Here is an 18,544-nt window from a genome sequence, read left to right as displayed (position 1 = left end):
CAGACTAGCATGGCAATTTTTTTCAGACATACACAATTCAGGTAGTTTCTGTGTGAGTGCAAACACTGCTTGTCCTCAGAGATCTGATATTGACTGTTTTTATGGGAATGGTTCATCCAAGAGCACAGAGTAAGCTGCCAATCTCTGCTTCATCTGCAAGTCATGTTTTGCCTGTCCATCCCATGGCCAGTTGCTGGAATGAGTTGTGCAGTGGGAATGCTTTGGTCTGTTAAGATGCCTCAATGTGGAATTGTGTCCTTTGAGGAGAGAAGAGGCAGACTAAACAAGAGTGAATAATAATTAGAATTAGAACTTTTTATGATTTTATATCTTAGGGCAAACTGCCACTGTTGGTTTGTGCCTTGAGCAAGAGCCATAGGATGTGAGAAATGGCTGTGGAAGCTGGAGCCTCTGGCATGGATTCTTCTCTTTTCCTCTCCCAACAAGAACTATTAGTCATTGTACAATAATACTGTTGTTGTTTTCCTTCTTATCAATTTTGCTTCTTTATGTGGGAGGTAATGGAGGGAGGAAAAACATTCACTACTGTTGTGCCCCTGTTCTAAACCTCAGAGGAGGTCAAATTAATGTATAAGTTATCAGAATTGTGATGCTGAGAAGAGCTTATAAATTTTCATCTTCTGTCTGAAAGGCCACTTAAACACATGGAGAATGGTGAAACAGGAGGAATAACTTCTGTTTTTCAAAAGCCTTCAAGGTGCCTGCAGTGATCTTTGTCATCAAAGAAAGCCAGCAGGCTGAAGGAATAGAAGGAGGATATCTTGAAAATAAAAATAATTAAGCCAACTTAAGTATAGAAAGTCTGAAGAGTACAGAGTACTGTGTATGTATGAAAAGTACAGAGAAAGAAGAGTTGAAGTAACTGTTTATGGTCACAGCATACAGAGACCGTGAAACTCAGTTCTGTATCATACCTTTCAGAAATGGAATCTTTTATCTGCATAATGGCCACACCAAGCAGGATGGGAGCAGGAATAGCCTTCACTGAGGCAGTGGATGGCAGGTGTAACCTGGCTTAGCAGAGCAGAGGAAATCAAGAGTTCACTTCAGCCAGCCCTGATCATTTCCATGTTGCTGGAATTGCCTCCCCACCGTTGACCTGGCTGCACTCAGGAGCTCGGGCAGGCCAGCGAGTCCAGCCTGCTCTGGGAGCAGGGCAAGGGGCCAGAGCAAGGCTTTGTCCTGCTGCTTTTGAAAGACAGCAAGGACAGAGGCAGCTCCTCTTGGCTGCCCAGATCTCATTATTTGCTTTACCTTCTATTCCTTTATTCCCTTTGCTCCCCTTTCACCCTCACAAGTTCTTTTCTCAGCCATTTCAAAATACACAGCCAAGGTTTACAGCTTCCCTACAACTTCCATTTTGCAGACTTATACCTTTATTTAATAATTACAGTCTGGTTGTCCTATCCTCTTTCTTGAGCATCAAAGGAAAACTGGTACTCCCCTATCCTTCCTTTTTAACTCTGCAATATTCTGCCTTTGCATGTTACAGCCTCGTATGGGGCGCTACAGGGCAGTGGCCACCTGCATATACAGCATTTTCCTTTTCTTATCTCTGTCCTGAAACCCTTCGTGGTATCTCCCTCCTGGTGCCACAGGTGAGCAGCAGCCATATGCAGATCTCTGATAATTTTATATGCTTGCAAACTATCCATTTCCTTGGGGGGAACCCCAAACCTCAGTACCTGTCACCATGTCTCACCTGGCACCAAGAGTGCATTCTATAGATTTAAATGTTCCACAGTCATCCTTAATTTTAACAGCTTTCTCTCACATTGTATCATGAATAGATATTTTCCTTATGCCTCCTGGCTTACTGTGTTATTTACAGAAGGGCTGTGTTGAAGTTGGATCTGTTATTTAATTAAAACATTGATCAAAATATCATTTCTATGAGTCAAAAAAACATATCCACATTCAGGAATGTGAGGTTATTTCTGCTTTGTTCAAGAATTGGAGTAAAAAGAGACAACTGAAAATTACAGCAGCAGTTTTTTAACCTTCCAATGAAATATAAGAATGGAATGGCATTTTTAAATTGCTTTACTCTTAGTTGTCATGATGAATCCATGCAGTTGCTGACTGATTTTGATCAAAGACAGAATCCTAAACTTTGCAATTACTTATGTGGTTTACTTTTTTTAACATCAAACGCACAAGTTCATAGTTGGAAAAAAGTAGCAATGGGGAAAAAAATTTATAACTGTTAAAGTCAGCACAAAACATGAGATGGGGAATTTGGGATTGGTAGTACACTGCATTTCTGAAACCTGTACCAGTTACTGCATTCCTTCTGTAATCAGTGGTCACGAATATCCTTACGGAAAAAAAATACAGGAAAAGACAAAATACTGCTGGTAAACCTTGAGGTATTAAGCACAGATTTTCCTCACTTACTTAAAAATATTAACAATACATTGCAAAAAGCATGGCGTACATCGTTAGGTGGGAATAAACCTAAAATTGCAATGGGAGATGTGTGTGGCTGGGATCTATTTGCATTTTGAAAAGCTTAATTTTCAACTGTAACTGCATCCTAATTCCAGTTCTTTACTGTAGTGAACAGAATATTAATATTCATTAGTATAACTTTCTGAGGACACTAATTATTGCCATAACTCATTGTCTCTTGGTTAGGTTTCTGTTCAGTCCCACAGCATCAGTTTTAATTTGTGGTATGTTTTTCTCACATTATATCTGAAATGCCAATGACCAAACAGATGAAGTAATTTGTAAAGCCTTTCTTTAGAGCTACCTGAAATTTAAGCTTTTACAAATTGCCTCTATGTGCATTAATGAAGAAATGTAGTGGAATCTTTATTATATAATTACCTGGAGCTGTTGCCTGTGGTGGTCCAAAGCAAGGTGCCCACCTACCTTGAATAAATACAGCTTTAAACCCCTGGCATTGTAAGGAAACATGGAAGATTTCCCCTGTCCTCCTGCCTTTCTGTCAAATAATATCACTTCTTTTTGGGGGTTCAAACGGTGACACTTCCCTGTGGATTGGGTAGGTCTATTTCAGCTATTTGCTGACTCATGTCTTTCCAAAATACTCAACTCAGCACATCTTCTGTGTGTCTGAAACAGCACAAAGAGCTCAGCTTGGGGCTTGGTTCTCTCCTGTGCCAGTAATGAGCATTGTTACTCATCAATAGAACTTAGAGGTTTCCAATGTTTTTCTAAAATAATTGTGTTTTGCAGCAGCATGAGCCATAAGCCTCCTGTAGGTTTTCATTGATGTCATTGCTTCTCATACCCAGTTCCATTTCTTCACAAGGCAACTACACCCACCAGAGCAAAGGGACAGTGTTTCTCTTAAATAAAGATTGGGCTATAATGAACAGATAGAAAATTCTGTTTTAAATAACTATATCTAGAAATATATCATTTATCTATAGGAAATACTGAAAGAAATTAAATATATAAAAATCTGCATTTTAAATATATTAATTATCGAAATTAAGAGTATGTAATTATTCTAATGGTCTTTCTCTGTTTGCCTTTCTCATCTGGTTTCCATTTTCTTGCTCACGCCTGGTTGCACTTTCCGTTTCCATACAAAACACTATGTACTTCTCTAAAAAGTGAATGCATCTTTTTTTAAGCTTTTCTCGTGCTCTGTTTCTATCTCAGACTGTATCAGAAATGACATATGAAAATTCAGCTTGATCTTACAGATAAAACTGGTTGTTTGAAATGTCAACAGGGTTGGATTCCTGTGACTTGCTGCTGATATCCCTGTTCTTTGGGGCCTCAGATGTTTTCCCCTTGGTTTTAAATTTAAGCAGGAATTAGTAACAGGATGCCTCTCCACTGAGAGACTGTCTCAGGAAGGAGATGTAAACTGAGGACACAAATATTTTGAAGCATTTTAGTCAAAATGAAGGATTTGTTGGCAGCTGGGACAAAAAGACACTTTGAGGACAAGAGCAAAGTTTGCTTGTGGTTTCCTCTTAGATTTAAAAATTAGTTGTCTTTGCCTGTTGATTCATGTTTTTCCCATTACAAACAGTAGCATCAAATTGTTTGGGTGAATTAATGGACAATGACAAAAATTATTTGTACAGCAGTTCTGCAGCTACCAGTGAGAATCTGAAGGGGCATAATGGCAGGATAAATGTATGTGTGTGTATGTACATATGCCTCATTTTTAAATTTAACTTTTAATACTATATTGGTATTTCTGATTATCACATTTCTAGAGATTTAGAATTCCAGAGTGCACAAAATTCAGAATTGACTGCGAGTCGAAAACACCCATTAAGTGATTAATTATGTTTGCTTTATGGTCTGATGGGCATTTGTGGCCAAACTTTGGCAACTCCAAACAAACAGGAGTTGTATATCTCCTGACACTCCAGCACAGTTCCCCCTGTGTCATCTTCCAGGGGGAAATGTTAAAAACAAACAAAAAAACCTCTGAGCAGGTTATGTTTTTCTGGATGGCTCTGTGTATGGTTTATAAACATTTCTTGTTGAAGGAGAACGTTGGCGTGGTTTGGTTTTTTCCCAGGATCAGACAGACTTTGCCAATAATTTTTATTATTATTTCTCTCTGTTCTTCACATTAAATGCTGTGTGTTCCCTTTCCTTTGGGAACTGGAGGAATCATCAAATGGCTGGAGAACAAGTAGAGTTATTTCTGAAACACTGAGTTTTGTTTTCATTATTTCATTTCATTATATATTTGTTTTCATTAAGATGAGGAGAAATTTGGGGCTGGGGACATAGATGGGTTCCCTTGTAATTCCTGTTGTACCAACATATCCATGTGCTAGACAATCCCAGCTTGCCTCTTGGACTGTCCCTGTGGAAAGGCTTGCACAGGTTTTGATATCAGTGATCCCTGTGGGTCCCTTCCTGCTCTGGATATTCCATTTTTCTGTGATTTATTTGCTACTTTTTCTGTATTTTGTGACCTTTGTTTCTCTTACACAACGTGAATTGTCCAAGGTGGAATAAACTGATTTTGTTTCAGCAAGCTGGGACATTTTATAAGGTCCATTCACGGCGAGTACTTTGGGAACTGAATGCTATGGTATTTTTGTCTCATGGCAATTAGCAGAAAAGATCCTGTGAGTTAATAAGGATTGAACTGTTAGACAATAATTCTGAATCCATAGGGATATGCCAGAGATCAGAAACGTGATTTTGGAGGTCTAGGAGCTGTACAACTGCAATTGGAATTGTTTTAAGAGGTTTTAGGAGGCACAAATATGTGCATAGTCTAGACAGTGCTACTTCTGCACTGGCAGGGGCAGCTGCAAGAAATGCTAATGCAGGAGCTGAGTCCAAAACAGGGAGGGGGGAAGAGCCAAAGGTGAAGAATATGCTGGAGGCCTCAGATGTTAGAGCTCAGTGTGTTTGGGAAGAGTCATCCAGAGGTCTTTCTACAGTGGAAAAATGAATATTGAAGTAATCAGAACTCCATTTTCAATAACATGATGGTGCTTGCCTTTCTTCTCGAGTTTTCCAAGGGATTGTCTGGATTTCCCTTATAGTTCCTGCTGTGGGACTCAGCCTGGGTTTGGGAATGGAGACTGAGTGTTACAGCCTTGTTTTTTATATGAGCTGGGGGTAACTTCATGTTTAAATTCTGGGAATGGAAATCTTCATTCTGTCTGTTGCTTTAATTTCCTTTTTCTTGAACTATTTTTACTCAAAAGGGTTGAGGTCTCCTTCCTCAGATCTATCTGTGTGAAAGGCTGGGAAAGGTTGGTGCTCCAGGATCCAGGCTGCAGCGGGCATTCCACAGCTTTTAGGACAAATCTCTTGCTTTGTACACAAGGAAAACTTTAAACATTCACCACGTTTGCACACAGGAATGTTTGGGTCACTTTACTTCCTTTGAGCTTTAAAAACACAAGAGAACTGAACTGATTGCTTGGGAAACTGAAAAAGGAAAAAGAGAAGGTTTTCCTTTCAACTGGGCTTCTACCAGAACAAAACACATTGTCACCAACAGTTTTGAAATGTTTCTGCAAGGCCAGCAATTGAAATTGAAATTGTGAAATGCCTCAAGTTTGCATTGAGAGGGAATGAAATGCACTGGCAGCTGCGCTGGTATTGTCAGTGAGTGCTCTTTGTGTTGTTGCAGTACCTAAGCAATGAAACAAATATTTATCCACACGCATCACACAACATTCCTGGGCAGTGCAACTTTGGCCTTTATAAACCAAATAAGGTGGAGCATAAGGAGATGTTTTTGCCTGGCAGCTGCCTGTGATTTCTCCTCCTGGATACACTAAAGAATTCTCCCTGCTGCCCTAAATTCTTTTCTACTCACCAGTACACAGATATTTGAGTCAAAATCCAATTTGTTGAGAGATTTGGTCAAAAGTATAACAAAGTTTGCACATGTACAGTGCTACAGGTTTTTAGTGTTCCTTATTTTTGCCTCTGTTTTGGTTTTTTTGGGGAGGTTTTGCAGCTTTCTTTTGGAAGTTGTTGAGTACATCAAAGTTTGAGGACAGTTAACCAATTTTGCAAGCCTGTTATTTACCAGTGGATTGACAACTTTACACTCTCACATGTACAATAATTATAAATTGGTGAATCTCTTCTTGCAGATGTTTGTGTCTTCTCAAGAATATTTCCTGTGTCCCTTTTGTTTGTGCTAAGGATGTGTTTGGAAATCTGAAATGTCGTGTTGTTGACAGCCAGATCTAAAGGACTGTATTTGGGTATGACATGAAAAGAATTCACTGGGTTCAAAGCTTTCAAGAGCTTTTCAGCTGGACCCATTCCTGCTCTTGTTGCTAGCAACAGGCACTTCAGCACTGCATGTTAATATTTATTTTCACATAAGCAGCTGATAATTGTAAATAATCAGACAAATGAAAGCTACTGAGTGGCAAATTTCTGTGGAGTCTGTCCAAAATGTAATGCTTTGTAGAAGAGGATGGATGTCTTGTGGGAAAGATTTCAGTGTATCTGCAGTATATGTTTTATAGAAAATATAGGTCTATAGGTAAAGCTTTACTTTTTATCTAATGCAGGTGTTAAACCATTTTGTAAAGCTCAGGAAGAATAATAGAAATACTGCAGAGGTATTTGTGAAGGGAGGGTGCACATGGACATACCTGTGTATGATAAAGGAAAAATCTGATCTTCTGGAGACTGCTGGGTGATTATTGTACACATTCAGGAGGAACTGTGCTGTGGACTTTGCCATTCCTCACTGGTATCAAATCCAGATGCAGCTAAAACTGGAGCACAGCTGTATTGGAGTGCCAGTCCCACAGGAGGTTTTGGGGTTGTTTTGTGCCAGCCCAGGTTCCTCCTGTGTGACTGGTGTGCAGTGGAGGCACAGCTGCTCCTGAGGACACCAAAGGGACAGCACAGGCAGATGGGGCAGATTTTGCCCAAACCCCTGTGCTGTGGGACACTTTGCTCTAAGTGATAGACTGACCTCTCAATCCATTTAGAGCTCCTGGTGAGAAATGAAAATGGTATTTGGGATATTCCAGGTGGGTCTATGGATGTACCTATCTTTACCAGGTAAGATAAATTTGCCCACATAGAAGCAAATAATTCTTCAGACCTTCAAGAAAGATTAAAAATCCACAGCAGTAAGTGATGAAGATAAGCTGAGTGCCTTGTCTAAAAAATTTCTTTAATCACACTTTTTTAAAAGTAAATGTCTAACCTTGAGCTAATTTAGATGAAGTAGGTGTTCTTCATTGTGTCCTATGGTTTATTTTTTAAATTGATCTGCCTATTTGGGAAAAAGATAACACAGTGGTAGAGCCAAGTCATTAGCTAAATTCAGATGCTTTTATTTAGATGATGTTTAAATTGTCCTGTCTGGATGAGCTTGATAATGTAAACTACAAAAGCAAGTTGGGCCACATTTGATAATCAACTCTTGTGTGGTACTTCAAATCCAAGTTGCTTTATGCAATTCTGGATCCTTACCCTTTTATTGAGACATCAAAAAGGCTTAGAGAGAATCTTGCAGTAAATTTATACAGAAAAAAATAAAGATCTATGAGGTATCTTGCTTCTGTTATAATGGAAGAAAACACAAACTTGGCTTAATTTCTCTCCTAAAAATGCCTTTCCTGCAGTCTGCTTCCTTCAGATTATTGAAAATTTGGCTCACAATTCTTTCTTCACAGATTGTTGATGCTTCATGCTGCTCTGCAATATGACATCTTTTTTCCTTCCATAATTTTTCATCTCTGTATTGTCCTTGGCTACTCAGCATCCCTTGCTAACTTAGACATCTCTGCTGGCTTCCACACGGTGCCGTTCATAAAGTTTATCATCAAGAAATATTTAATTATACCTAGCTGCAGAGGGAGGGCAGGGGACTCAAAATACAACAGAATGAAAACTAATATATCAGTAAAGTTGTGGAGGAAGAACAGAACTGCTGAGCTCTGCTGGTTTTCTGGGTATTTCCCCCAAAATCAATGTCATGGGGCAGTGTCAGTGCTCTCCCACAACATCCCAACGAGTTCCTGTGCCCTGGGCTTGGAGCTGGGCCAATCCCTGTGCCAGGGCCTGGCTCCACTGCCAGCTCAGTGTTAGCACAGTGTATTTTAAAATTTAAATAAAATGCCAAAGAAAAATTTTAAGCTAGTAAAATATAGGGCTTAAAATGTTAATAAACTAGTGGAAATCTTTTCCCTTGACAATTTTAAAAAGAAATACTGGAGAGAAGATTTGTCTCTTGCCCAGCAAGAAAAAAAGTGAAAAAAACCCATCTGCAGCCTCTGTGTTCCCTGTTTATGATCTCCCCCTTCCTGTTCTTCCTGAGGTTTCATGTTCATTTAATTCTATTTTTCCTCACAAAAATAAACCTCCACTATGTATTTTAATTTATTCCCAGTCTGCTGTAATTAAGTTGCAGATAAACACATGGTTGCCATATGACAAAGTGATATTGAAAGGAAATGAGACACAGAATTTTGTGTACTCAGGCCTTGGTTATGCTGGGTTGGCTCTTCTGCAGACCTACAGCCTAGATCCAATTAGGAAAATAAAAAATTATGGAAAATTATTGGTCACATTGTGAGCACGGTGACAAACTGAATCATGTAAACTCATGGTGGAGTCAAGCACAAAAAATAATTTTATGTAAATATGGAAGGAGGAAAATAAGTGGCAATAGAGCAGGGACCAAAACAGAGAAGCTGTAATCAAGGGAAGAGAAAAGGAAAGAAAGAACAAAGCAGAGGGATTTCCCTGGCACCACAGGCCTCTGGTGGTCAGAGGTTTCAGGTACATGTGCAGAGCATGGGCTGATCTACAAGAGGTAGCTGCAGGATTGAATCTTAGCAAAGGGAGCAATGACTCAAGTCACAGGTCTGGGCTGATAAAAAGGGCAGGTCTGAAACCAGGTGGGTGCAGAGCACTTTTTATCCAAGTGACCAACCAGCTGTGCCTGTGCTGCAGGAGGGAACCAGGTGTGTCCTGAGCCTGGGAGAGATTCTGGTAAATGTTTGCAAAGATTTGTCCTGTGCAGGGTGACAATCAAACTGTTATTTATAGAATCCCAGGATGGCTGGGGTTGGAAGGGACCTTTAAAGATCATCTCATCCCACTATCCCAGGTTGCTCCCAGCCCCCTCCAGCCTGGCCTTGGACACTTCCAGGGATCCAGGGGCAGCCACAGCTGCTCTGGGCACCCTGTGCCAGGGCCTCCCCACCCTCACAGGGAACGATTCCTTCCCAATATCCCATCTAGTTCTGCCCTCTAGCAGTGGGAAGCAGTTCCCTGTTCTCCTGTCACTACTTGCCATTGTCACACCTTCTTATAGGCCCTCAAATCTGCTCCCAAAATTCTCCTTTCCTCTTCTAAAAAGTGAGACTTGCATGCTGGTTGTGTCACTTGTGATTTTAATTTTAAAAGCAGAGGACTGAGCCTGACTGAGCATGGGGGGTGGGTTGGGACTGCCACGGGGACAAAACCACTTGATCATTTTAGACAAAACCACTTTGACTTTGTGCTCTTCTCGTTCATGGTTCCACCGGCGCCAGAGGTTTGGGTGATTGGCATCACAGGGATCACCAGCAGGACTGGTTTGCTTGAGGAACTTTCCCTCAAGATGGGAAGATGGGAGCTGTATTTATTCTGAGACTTAATTACGAGTGGTGAAGCTTCATAAGTCCATTCTGAAAATACAGTGTTTCTATGGGGTGTAATTTAGTTGAAGGGTTCTTGGTTATAGTTCCTTTAGTTGCACAAAGTGAGAAACTTCCACTTTCTAAATGTGCCTTTATTGCTTTAGTGAAATTCATTTTAAAAATTACTGATGTTATGGCTGTGTTGGGATTTGAGGTCTTGGTGCTCCCAGCCATGTGTGATTTCAGTGGGTGATAACGTGGCCGTAGTTGAGCAAACCATACAGAGAAATTACCCAAATCAGAGCCCAATCAGAGCCTCCTGGGCAGATTTAGAAATTGCTTCTCCCTGTAGAGAAGCAATGGTACCATAACTCTTTATATACGTCCTTCTTCCAGAACAGCAAATTCAGAATTAGCAGTAAAAGGGAGCTGTTGTTCCAGCTGGGAGCAGTCGTGTGTTTTCTTGCTAATTGGGACAGAAGCAAATTTATCTGCTTTTATCTGGCATCTCCCTTGCCAATTTTGTTTTGCGTTTGTAGCTACAGCTCTTAAGCTGAACACATTTATAACATTTTCCTTAGCAGAGATTTCAAGTGCAGAAAATTGCAGTGCAGCTTTAAACAGCTGCAGAATAATATATTTTGTTGAGAAATAGCTGCTACAAGTGTATTCCCTGGGATGGTCCTTGTGTGTGTAAAATCTGTCATGGGAGCAGGGGAAAGCTGTGCACTCCATCACCACAGTCCCTTTGTGGTTTGAGACTATTCCTGTTTGAGACAAAAGTTCCCATAACATTCCCTGCTTGGACTCCTGAAGGAGCTGGAAAAACAATTTCCGTCTAGGAGTAATAATAATAGCTTGGGCTTTTGGTTTTGATCATAAGCTGACATTTAAAAGTCATCTGAGGAAAGATATTTCTTGATTAAAGTCAGGTTTTGTTTGATGCAGTTGGGGCTGATCCTTCCCATCTGCTATCATGTCCTTGATGGGATCTCTTTCCCTGGCCTTGGGTCTGGTTTACAAGATCCCTCAGGAGTTCCTGGCTTTCCCAAGAGACTTTTCAGGGGCTCAGCTCATTCTGTTACTCCGGTTTTATTGCTCAGCTTTTCTTTTCCTTAAGGAAAACTTGGAAGCTTGCTCAGCAGAGAAGATGAGGTGGTAATGTGGTACCCACAGAGTGTCTGGAACTGGGAATCTGTCCATGCTCACCCTGTGCCTGGCTGTTCAGTCACCTGTCAGATCCCCACATCTTTAACTGTGGGTTTCAGAACCTGTATTCAGTATTTTCTGTGTGGAATATAAGAGGCAGATTGCGTGACTGCATTTCCCAGAGTTCATTCCTGGAATTGTCAGTATTTAAGTTTGCTGCTTGAGCCTGGGTGTAGTAGCTTTGCTTCCTGTCCCCACTTGGTGTTGGTGGAAGGTGGGAATGGCAGCCAGGATCCTCGCACGGGTCTGGGCTTGGCTTATAGCAAACAGGGATGTAGGTATTTGTGGTTTGGCTTTTTGTGTGTTTTGTGGATAGCTACAATATGACCTTTCCCACTGAAAAGCTGGATTTTATCCCAAATCCTGTGAATTTCACACAGGATTGGCTTCTCACAGCATTCAGGTTGGTTGCCAGAGCCCCGGCACTGAGGGAAGGCACAGAACAGCCCTTGCTGTGTGCAGAGCTCACTGGAGCTCCCTCTCCCAGGTACAGGGAAGCTTTTCCACAGAAAATCATACACTGGGCTTTCCTTGAGCTGCCTCTGGCTTTCATAGAACGTAAATATGCCCTCCCCCAGCTTGAGGGGAACGTGCCAGCTGCACAGGAACTCCTGAGACAGCCCTGGGAGCATTTCAGTGTTTTGGCAATTGTAACTCTTATCTGGTTCCCTCTGATCTATTTTCTCTGGTGATTCCCAAATGTCTGGGTGTGGGCAGATGAAGTGTGACTGGGTGTTTAGCTATGGGATACTTGGGATCCCTGGTAAATGAGGGATGCACAAGCTGAGTTCCAGGTAGAAGCTAATTCTGCATTTCCAGTATCTACTGCTTGGAGCTAAAGGATTGCTGGATCCTTCCAGGCCTCTGACACCAAGCTAGGAGAGCTCATAGTGGAAATCAGGCATGGGTTATTGAGGAAAGCCTGGAAAACTTGTTTTGTTATCAGAGGGGCATAATTCCACAGGGAGTGAAGCTGGAAGAGGATCTCTGCTCTGCTGGATGAGTGACCTTTGATCAGCCACACTTCTAACACTGTAACTGCCCTGCTCAGTGTCCTCCCTTCTGTGTCTGTGTTCCCAGGAGAGATCATGGTTGTTATCCTCGCAGTAAATACAGTACTGGATACTGGGTAGAAATTAAAATGAGCAAATTCCATGTGCTGTATGTCATTTGGCATCCTGCACAGCCCCCCTTCAGTTTGTCAGAAATTCCTAAACCAGAGCAAGGTCACATCTGGTAGCAATTTTGCTCTGCCAGATGAGGCGTAATCCCATAAAACCAAACTCATTTTCTCCAGTGCTGCTCGAAGCCGAGCTCTCCTGCTCCTTTTCCATAAGACCTGCTGCTTGTACTGGGAGCTCTGTGGAATGATTCAGGCTGGGAGACTTTTCACACTTTATAAACTGCAAGGTTTGGAACACAGCTTTGTGTCCAGCACACGAGGCAGGACAAGCAGGGCACAGCCCTGGAGTCTGTGGCTCCATTCCGTTTCCTTTCCCAGCAGCACATCCCTGCAGGATGCTGCTCCTTGGTGTCTGTGCATCCCCTCCTTCTCTGGATAACCTGGCACCTGCAGGATCCGTACAGAGCTACGAGTGCTTCTAAAAGAGCTCTGAAGCTCTGAGGCTTTCACAAGACATGTCAAACACATCAGATGGACTAACAAAGTAACGGAGCAACCATCAACCTGTGCACATTGCAGTAACTGAAAATAATTCCCAGAAACATGGGATTGTAATAGGAGACAGTATTTTTATGTTTGATCACGTTGCTGCTGTCCCATGTGTTGCTAACATTGGTTATTTTGGTATGTCATTGATTTAATTGCTCTTTCAAAGCCTTCTGTGCAGCTTGGTGTCCATCTCAAACCAGATTGTACCAGTGAGGTGTCATCACTCACAGAGGTGGGGGGGTGACATGGTGATGTATTATAAGGTGTTATTAAATCCAATTAACAAACTTAGTTAAAATAAAAAAATTCTTTCAAGGTTTCCTGGGTTTTATGTAAGGATCTCTAAAAAAAATAAACCAACAGGTCAGAATTTCAGAGAGTGAGTATTGTTACTCTTAGTGCAATCCACTGTGACTGGGTAGGAACCACCTTATCTGCTGTGATTTTTATGAACCAGTTGAACCTTTTTGTTCACAGGCCAAGTATCCTGACATTGTGACCCTTCCTGAAGGACTGCTGGGAGATTTTATAATTCTAAAGAACCCCAAAGTTTCTGGGTAAGCCAATAAATGCATTTCTGTATTTACACAGGGCAGGGATTGCACAGGCAGAGCAGCAGCCTTGTGCTGCAGCTCTGGGTTCCTTCTGTGGCAGGAGAAGGAGGGATCCCAGTCCCCTCCCAGCAAAGCCCAGTTCCTTGCTATTGCCTTGGTGTCTTGCCATTAAAGAACAGAAAGAAAAGGGCATTTATTGTGCAATGGAAGCAAAGCAACTGTGGCTATGCTTTTCCATTGTTTTAGAAGGAAGTCAGTTAGATGAAGGAATTATTACCTACCAGACACATGGGATTTGTTTGGCCTCCCCATGAGAGATGTTCCAGTACATTTAAGATTTTCAGCAGGGGAAAAAAATCCTTACAGTTAAATGTAAGGTGGTGTAACTGTCACTGTCAGGAATTCTGCAAGGGCCATGAAAAGCAACTATTTTGTGACAGGATCAGAGCATTCCCTTCTCCTGGTACACCTTGCTTTAACATGCTTTAATTTAAAAGAAAATAAGGCACAGCTCCCTTCATTATGTTTGTGTGTAGAACCAGCAAACAAACCCTAATAGAAGATGCTGCTTCATTCAGCCAAACTTGCCCTTTAAATCTAAATGCTTCAGCTTGGGGGTGCAGGAATGAATTGTTCTTAGACTATCCCACATAGGGTAGAACTTGCTTTATTTTAGTTTCTCCCTTGGCACCAGGTGCCAATTCCATTACCCTCATTCCCTCTCACCCCATATGAAACAAAGGAATATAAAAGTCATTTCAGTAGCTTGGTAGAAAACAGACTGGCATAGAAATTTGTTTGCAAAATCCCAGAACAAGCTGTGCACAAATTCCCAAAGGATTTGTAAAAATAAGGTGGCAAAAGGCTGACAAATCACATTGGAAGGAAACTCTTAGAGTCATGATGGGTTGAACACCACTGAGAAAGGGATCTTGCTCCTCACAGTGATTCACTGTGGATTAGGAAAGCCTTACCTCCAGTAAGGGAGGTGAGGTTTGGAGGGAACAAAGGGAGCTGTAAAGCAGCAGCTCTGCTGTGGATCTTGTTCTGGACTTGGCTCCTGCCTCACCATTCCCTTGGGATGCTGCAGTGATCCCATCCACTGTGAAAGCTGGGAATCATGACTGGCCTTGCACAACCACCAACACTATTCCTGAAGAAGTAATGATGGTTTTAGGCTTCTTTTTTTTTTTTTTTTTTAATTAAAAGCAAAGAACTGCAGGAATGTAGGCCTTGGACAGATGTCTACCTGCCATTAGTCTAAAAAGGCCATGAATAGTCTTTATTCCAAACCCAGCACATCACTATTTATGCAAACACTTCTGAAACAAGTTTCCTGTTCTCAGCACCTGATCCTGAGTGTAGATATTACATGAGGGGTGGAGCCAGGGGACACTCAGTGCTCTCCTTTGCTTTCCTCTCACTTACTGCACTGTGCAAATCTGGATGTAGTCAGAACCTTTCCTTGTCATTGGATTGATGTGTTCCTGGTTCCTGAATGCAGAGATGGTTCTTGTATTATATGAGGTGAATTCTGTTGCAGAGCACAAGGTTGAGCCTCATGACTGCTGCACTTTTGGCTTTGAAGGAACTTCAAAGACAGCACCTGGTTAACCTGAACTGCTTTTCCTGTGCACCTGGTACAGGTTTGAATTGATGATTGTCTGGAAGATCCATCTTGATGAAGAAGGGATCACCACACCTGTCCTGGACCTGCTGCCCAAAGTACCAGAGCAAGGTAATCTCAATCACTTCAGGGACTGTTCCAGAACTGCCAGGCCCTGGTTTTGGCCATGGAAGTCCAGCTCCCAGAGCCCAGCCACACAAACCCACCCCACTTCAGCAGCAGCTACACTTCACCTCCTGTGTAATCTCCAAGGGCTCACAAACCCTGTCTGTCTGCAAGGCATCCTGCTTTACCCACCTGCTGTCAGCCCTGCTGCAACTCTTGGAAAATAACCTGCACTGCTCTGTTTCTCCTGCAGTCCTGGAGCAGAAGATGAGGAGGGTGGAGAGCATCCCTGGCAACTTCCGGAGCGCGCTCCGGCTCTTCGGGATCGAGGCAGCCATCGAGAACCTGATCAAAGTGCTGGGCTCAGAAGAATGAATGCCAGCATCATTTACACTAGGTAGCAATTTCAAAAGTAGTTTTAATTAAGATATTGTGTTACACAGTCTGTAATTTTATTGAATATAAACATTAAGTTATTTTCCATTTAGAAACCATACTCATAAAACATGCTATCTGTACAATTATGGCACGTTATATATAAATTGTCATGACATGAAAATAAATACAGCCATTTAAATACAAAAATGCCAAATAAAATAGTTACATGTACAGAGTGATTTCATTATAAATTTATCTTTCTGAATCATTAATGTACCAGAGTGGTTTATCTTCTTAACATTTTCTAGATACCTGGAAATTGTTAAAAGATCATGCACTGTCAAAATCAAGTCCATAAAAATCCAATTCATTTCACAGCTCTGTAAAAGTACAGTGATTTTAAAATGACAAAAGAACAGTAAGAGACTCCTAGAACAAAGAGTTAAACAGCTTTCTCATTAAATTAGGGTGGAAGAAGACAATTTGAAGATTTCAAAGACGCACAACGCTAAAAAACCCAAAGGTAACTGTATGAAGTAACTTTGTTCCACAATGTGTGTTGAGACAGCGTTAAGCTAACCCAGAGAGGCCCATGACACCCCTGGGAACAGGTGAGCCAGTCACCTCCTGCCCACTGCAGCACTTCTTTTGCATTTCTGACTTCCAGGAGGAGGAAATCCTGGCAACACATTACCAAAGCATCACCTTTCACACATTCATCCCTGAAGAAATAAAACAGCTCAGATGAATGTCTTGCATCTCCCTTCACTTCCATCAGATGTGCCATGAGCCCACCTGGGAACTCAGTGTTTCCAGGAGTTCCTGCTCTGCACTAGCACTGCACCCCAGCCAAACTGATATGACTGGAAGTCAGGTACTTCTCAGCTGGGGAGTAACAGTTCCTGGAACCAAGAGCCCAAACCCACCAGCTCTGGGCTCTCCTGGTAAGAAGAGCCCTCCTTTCCAAGGCCAGAGCTGCTGGAGCCCCTGGCAGCACAACCACCCACTCCATGCAGCAGTGGGGAAAGAGGTGAAGTCTGAACTAAAGCAACAGTATGTTTCTAATCCCATAAATGTAATATTCCACTATTTGATCACTGAAATGGTCTCCCACTGTTCTGGTAGGTTAGGAAAAACTGACAGACCAGAGCCTGGTTTCTGCCCGACTGAGCAACACCAGAGATTGGGTTTTGATTAATGGCAGCTCTGTCTTGTTAGATAAGGCAGGCTCATTTCAAGACTGGAATCCAGTACACAGGCAAAATTCCTTCCTACTTCTCCACTGACATGGAACTGGTTGAGCCAGTTTTGTGTAACCTTCAGTTCATCTTTAGCTCCCTCGCCTTGCCTGAAAACAAAACTGTTTGCTCAGCACAGACACTGCTGTTTGCATATGAAACGTGTGTAAAGTTACAGCATAAAAACCTGGGAACTTCCCAGCTGTGCAGGGTCCTTCCTTCCTCCTCTTTCTAATAGCTGGAGGGTTTCTGGATTCATAAGGAGTTCTCCTCCTCCAGGTTTTCTCTGGGAAGAAGGGGTTATTCCTGCTGCCAGCTCATTGCACTGTTGTAGTCTCACATCTCAGGCCCTGCCCCAGAAGGGCTCCTGGCACTGGGTGCCAGCACTGCCAGCTCAGGTCTCTGGCACAGGGACAGTAGTGGCTCTGTGTTTCACATTTCTTCCTTGAGTTGTGCCAAGGTACAGGGGTCCTGTTTTTGAATTTCAGGTAAAGTGGAACAATTCAAAGGTTACACTGTTTTTAGGACCCTGAACACCATTACTGGTAAGCACAGGCTGTATCCAGGTAAGAGCTGTTCACTGGGGCTGGAGAAGTATCTCTACACCATTCAGGGGGTGTACTCCTTGAGGGAAAAGGAGCTGCAGATTTTATCATTGCACCCTCAAGTTTGGTAATACCCTTCAGTTCCAGCTCAGGATCTTCCCCAAGGATGGCTTTGCTGCAGCACCTCCCCAGCCTTCAGCTGCACAAAGCACTGCTCATCTGCAGCACTGACAAAAGCTCACCCTGGCACAAGACTGACTCCACTGCAGCTGTAGGGAAGAAAATGGGGTTCTGTCACCTTTTTCCTGTGTCATTTACAGCAGAAGAGCCTAAAAGCAGCTGCTCATGCTATGCAGTGTGTGGGGCATCAGTGTAATAGTGCCAATGTTTGACACTATCTGAAAGACCTGAAACAACCTGTAAAACTCAGAACATAGTCTTCTTATAGCTCAATTTAAATTAGGCAAGAGCAAGTTGTGGTTTCACCTCCAATAGCAGCATATAATGTACAGAGACAATAAAAACCAGCATGGCAGGTGAGTTAAGCCCAACTATCATGTAAAACTCAAGGTTGCTTACCTTAACCCTTTGCACTTTGCTTCAGAAGCTTTAAGGTAGATACAAGGTGATCACACAACTTCTGGAGGCAGCCTGGTGTTCCTAGTCCATGCATTAGTACTGAAATGCTCTGCAGTGCCAGGCAGTTCCACAGAGCAGCCACTGCATGGTTGTATTTCCAGTGGATTAATGCTAAAGTGTTGTGTAGGTTTTGCCAGAGCATTCCCTCCTTTAGTAGGGATGAGGGAGACTCCAAGCACAGGGTCCAAGGTAATTCTCTTGTTAGTAATTAGGCTTTCTATGTTAGTGCAATACTTCAGGAAACCTTTAATTCTGTGCTCTTTCAATTCTAAGGAAGTAGACTTTTCATATTAATTTGATCTGTTCTCTAGTTCCAAGGTATGGCACATTACCTGTTCTGTCACATTAAATACATTCATTAAGGTTATCTAGCAAACATGTGGCTTAGTGCTATCCCAGGTCTCTGAGAAGGCATTACCCATTAGAAATCATTTCATAAAGCAAAAACATTCACAGCTGAAAAATGCACTGAACACAATA

The 18,544-nt window shown here is 42.2% G+C and overlaps 1 protein-coding gene across 2 annotated transcripts in view; it reads left to right on the top strand.

Moving 5' to 3' along the window:
- The window catches only part of CENPP (centromere protein P), a 113,748-nt gene extending 97,553 nt beyond the window's left edge, over nucleotides 1-16,195 (top strand). Inside the window, exons 7-10 of one of the 2 annotated variants that reach the window (XM_053989012.1) lie at nucleotides 13,456-13,535; nucleotides 15,179-15,270; nucleotides 15,518-15,661; nucleotides 16,110-16,195. In XM_053989012.1, the coding sequence (XP_053844987.1) occupies nucleotides 13,456-13,535; nucleotides 15,179-15,270; nucleotides 15,518-15,639 (294 nt within the window). In that variant the 3' untranslated portion in view covers nucleotides 15,640-15,661; nucleotides 16,110-16,195. Of the gene's footprint in view, nucleotides 1-13,455; nucleotides 13,536-15,178; nucleotides 15,271-15,517; nucleotides 15,874-16,109 lie in introns of those variants that run through there. The other variant, XM_053989011.1, reaches the window with a different exon arrangement.
- The last annotated feature ends 2,349 nt before the right edge of the window (nucleotides 16,196-18,544 follow it).

The sequence above is a fragment of the Vidua macroura genome, chromosome 13, assembly GCF_024509145.1.
Source record: "Vidua macroura isolate BioBank_ID:100142 chromosome 13, ASM2450914v1, whole genome shotgun sequence".
NCBI classification, from domain to species: domain Eukaryota; kingdom Metazoa; phylum Chordata; class Aves; order Passeriformes; family Viduidae; genus Vidua; species Vidua macroura.
The sequence above is the reverse complement of the archived record's forward strand: the minus strand, read 5'-3'. Positions and strand labels throughout refer to the sequence as shown.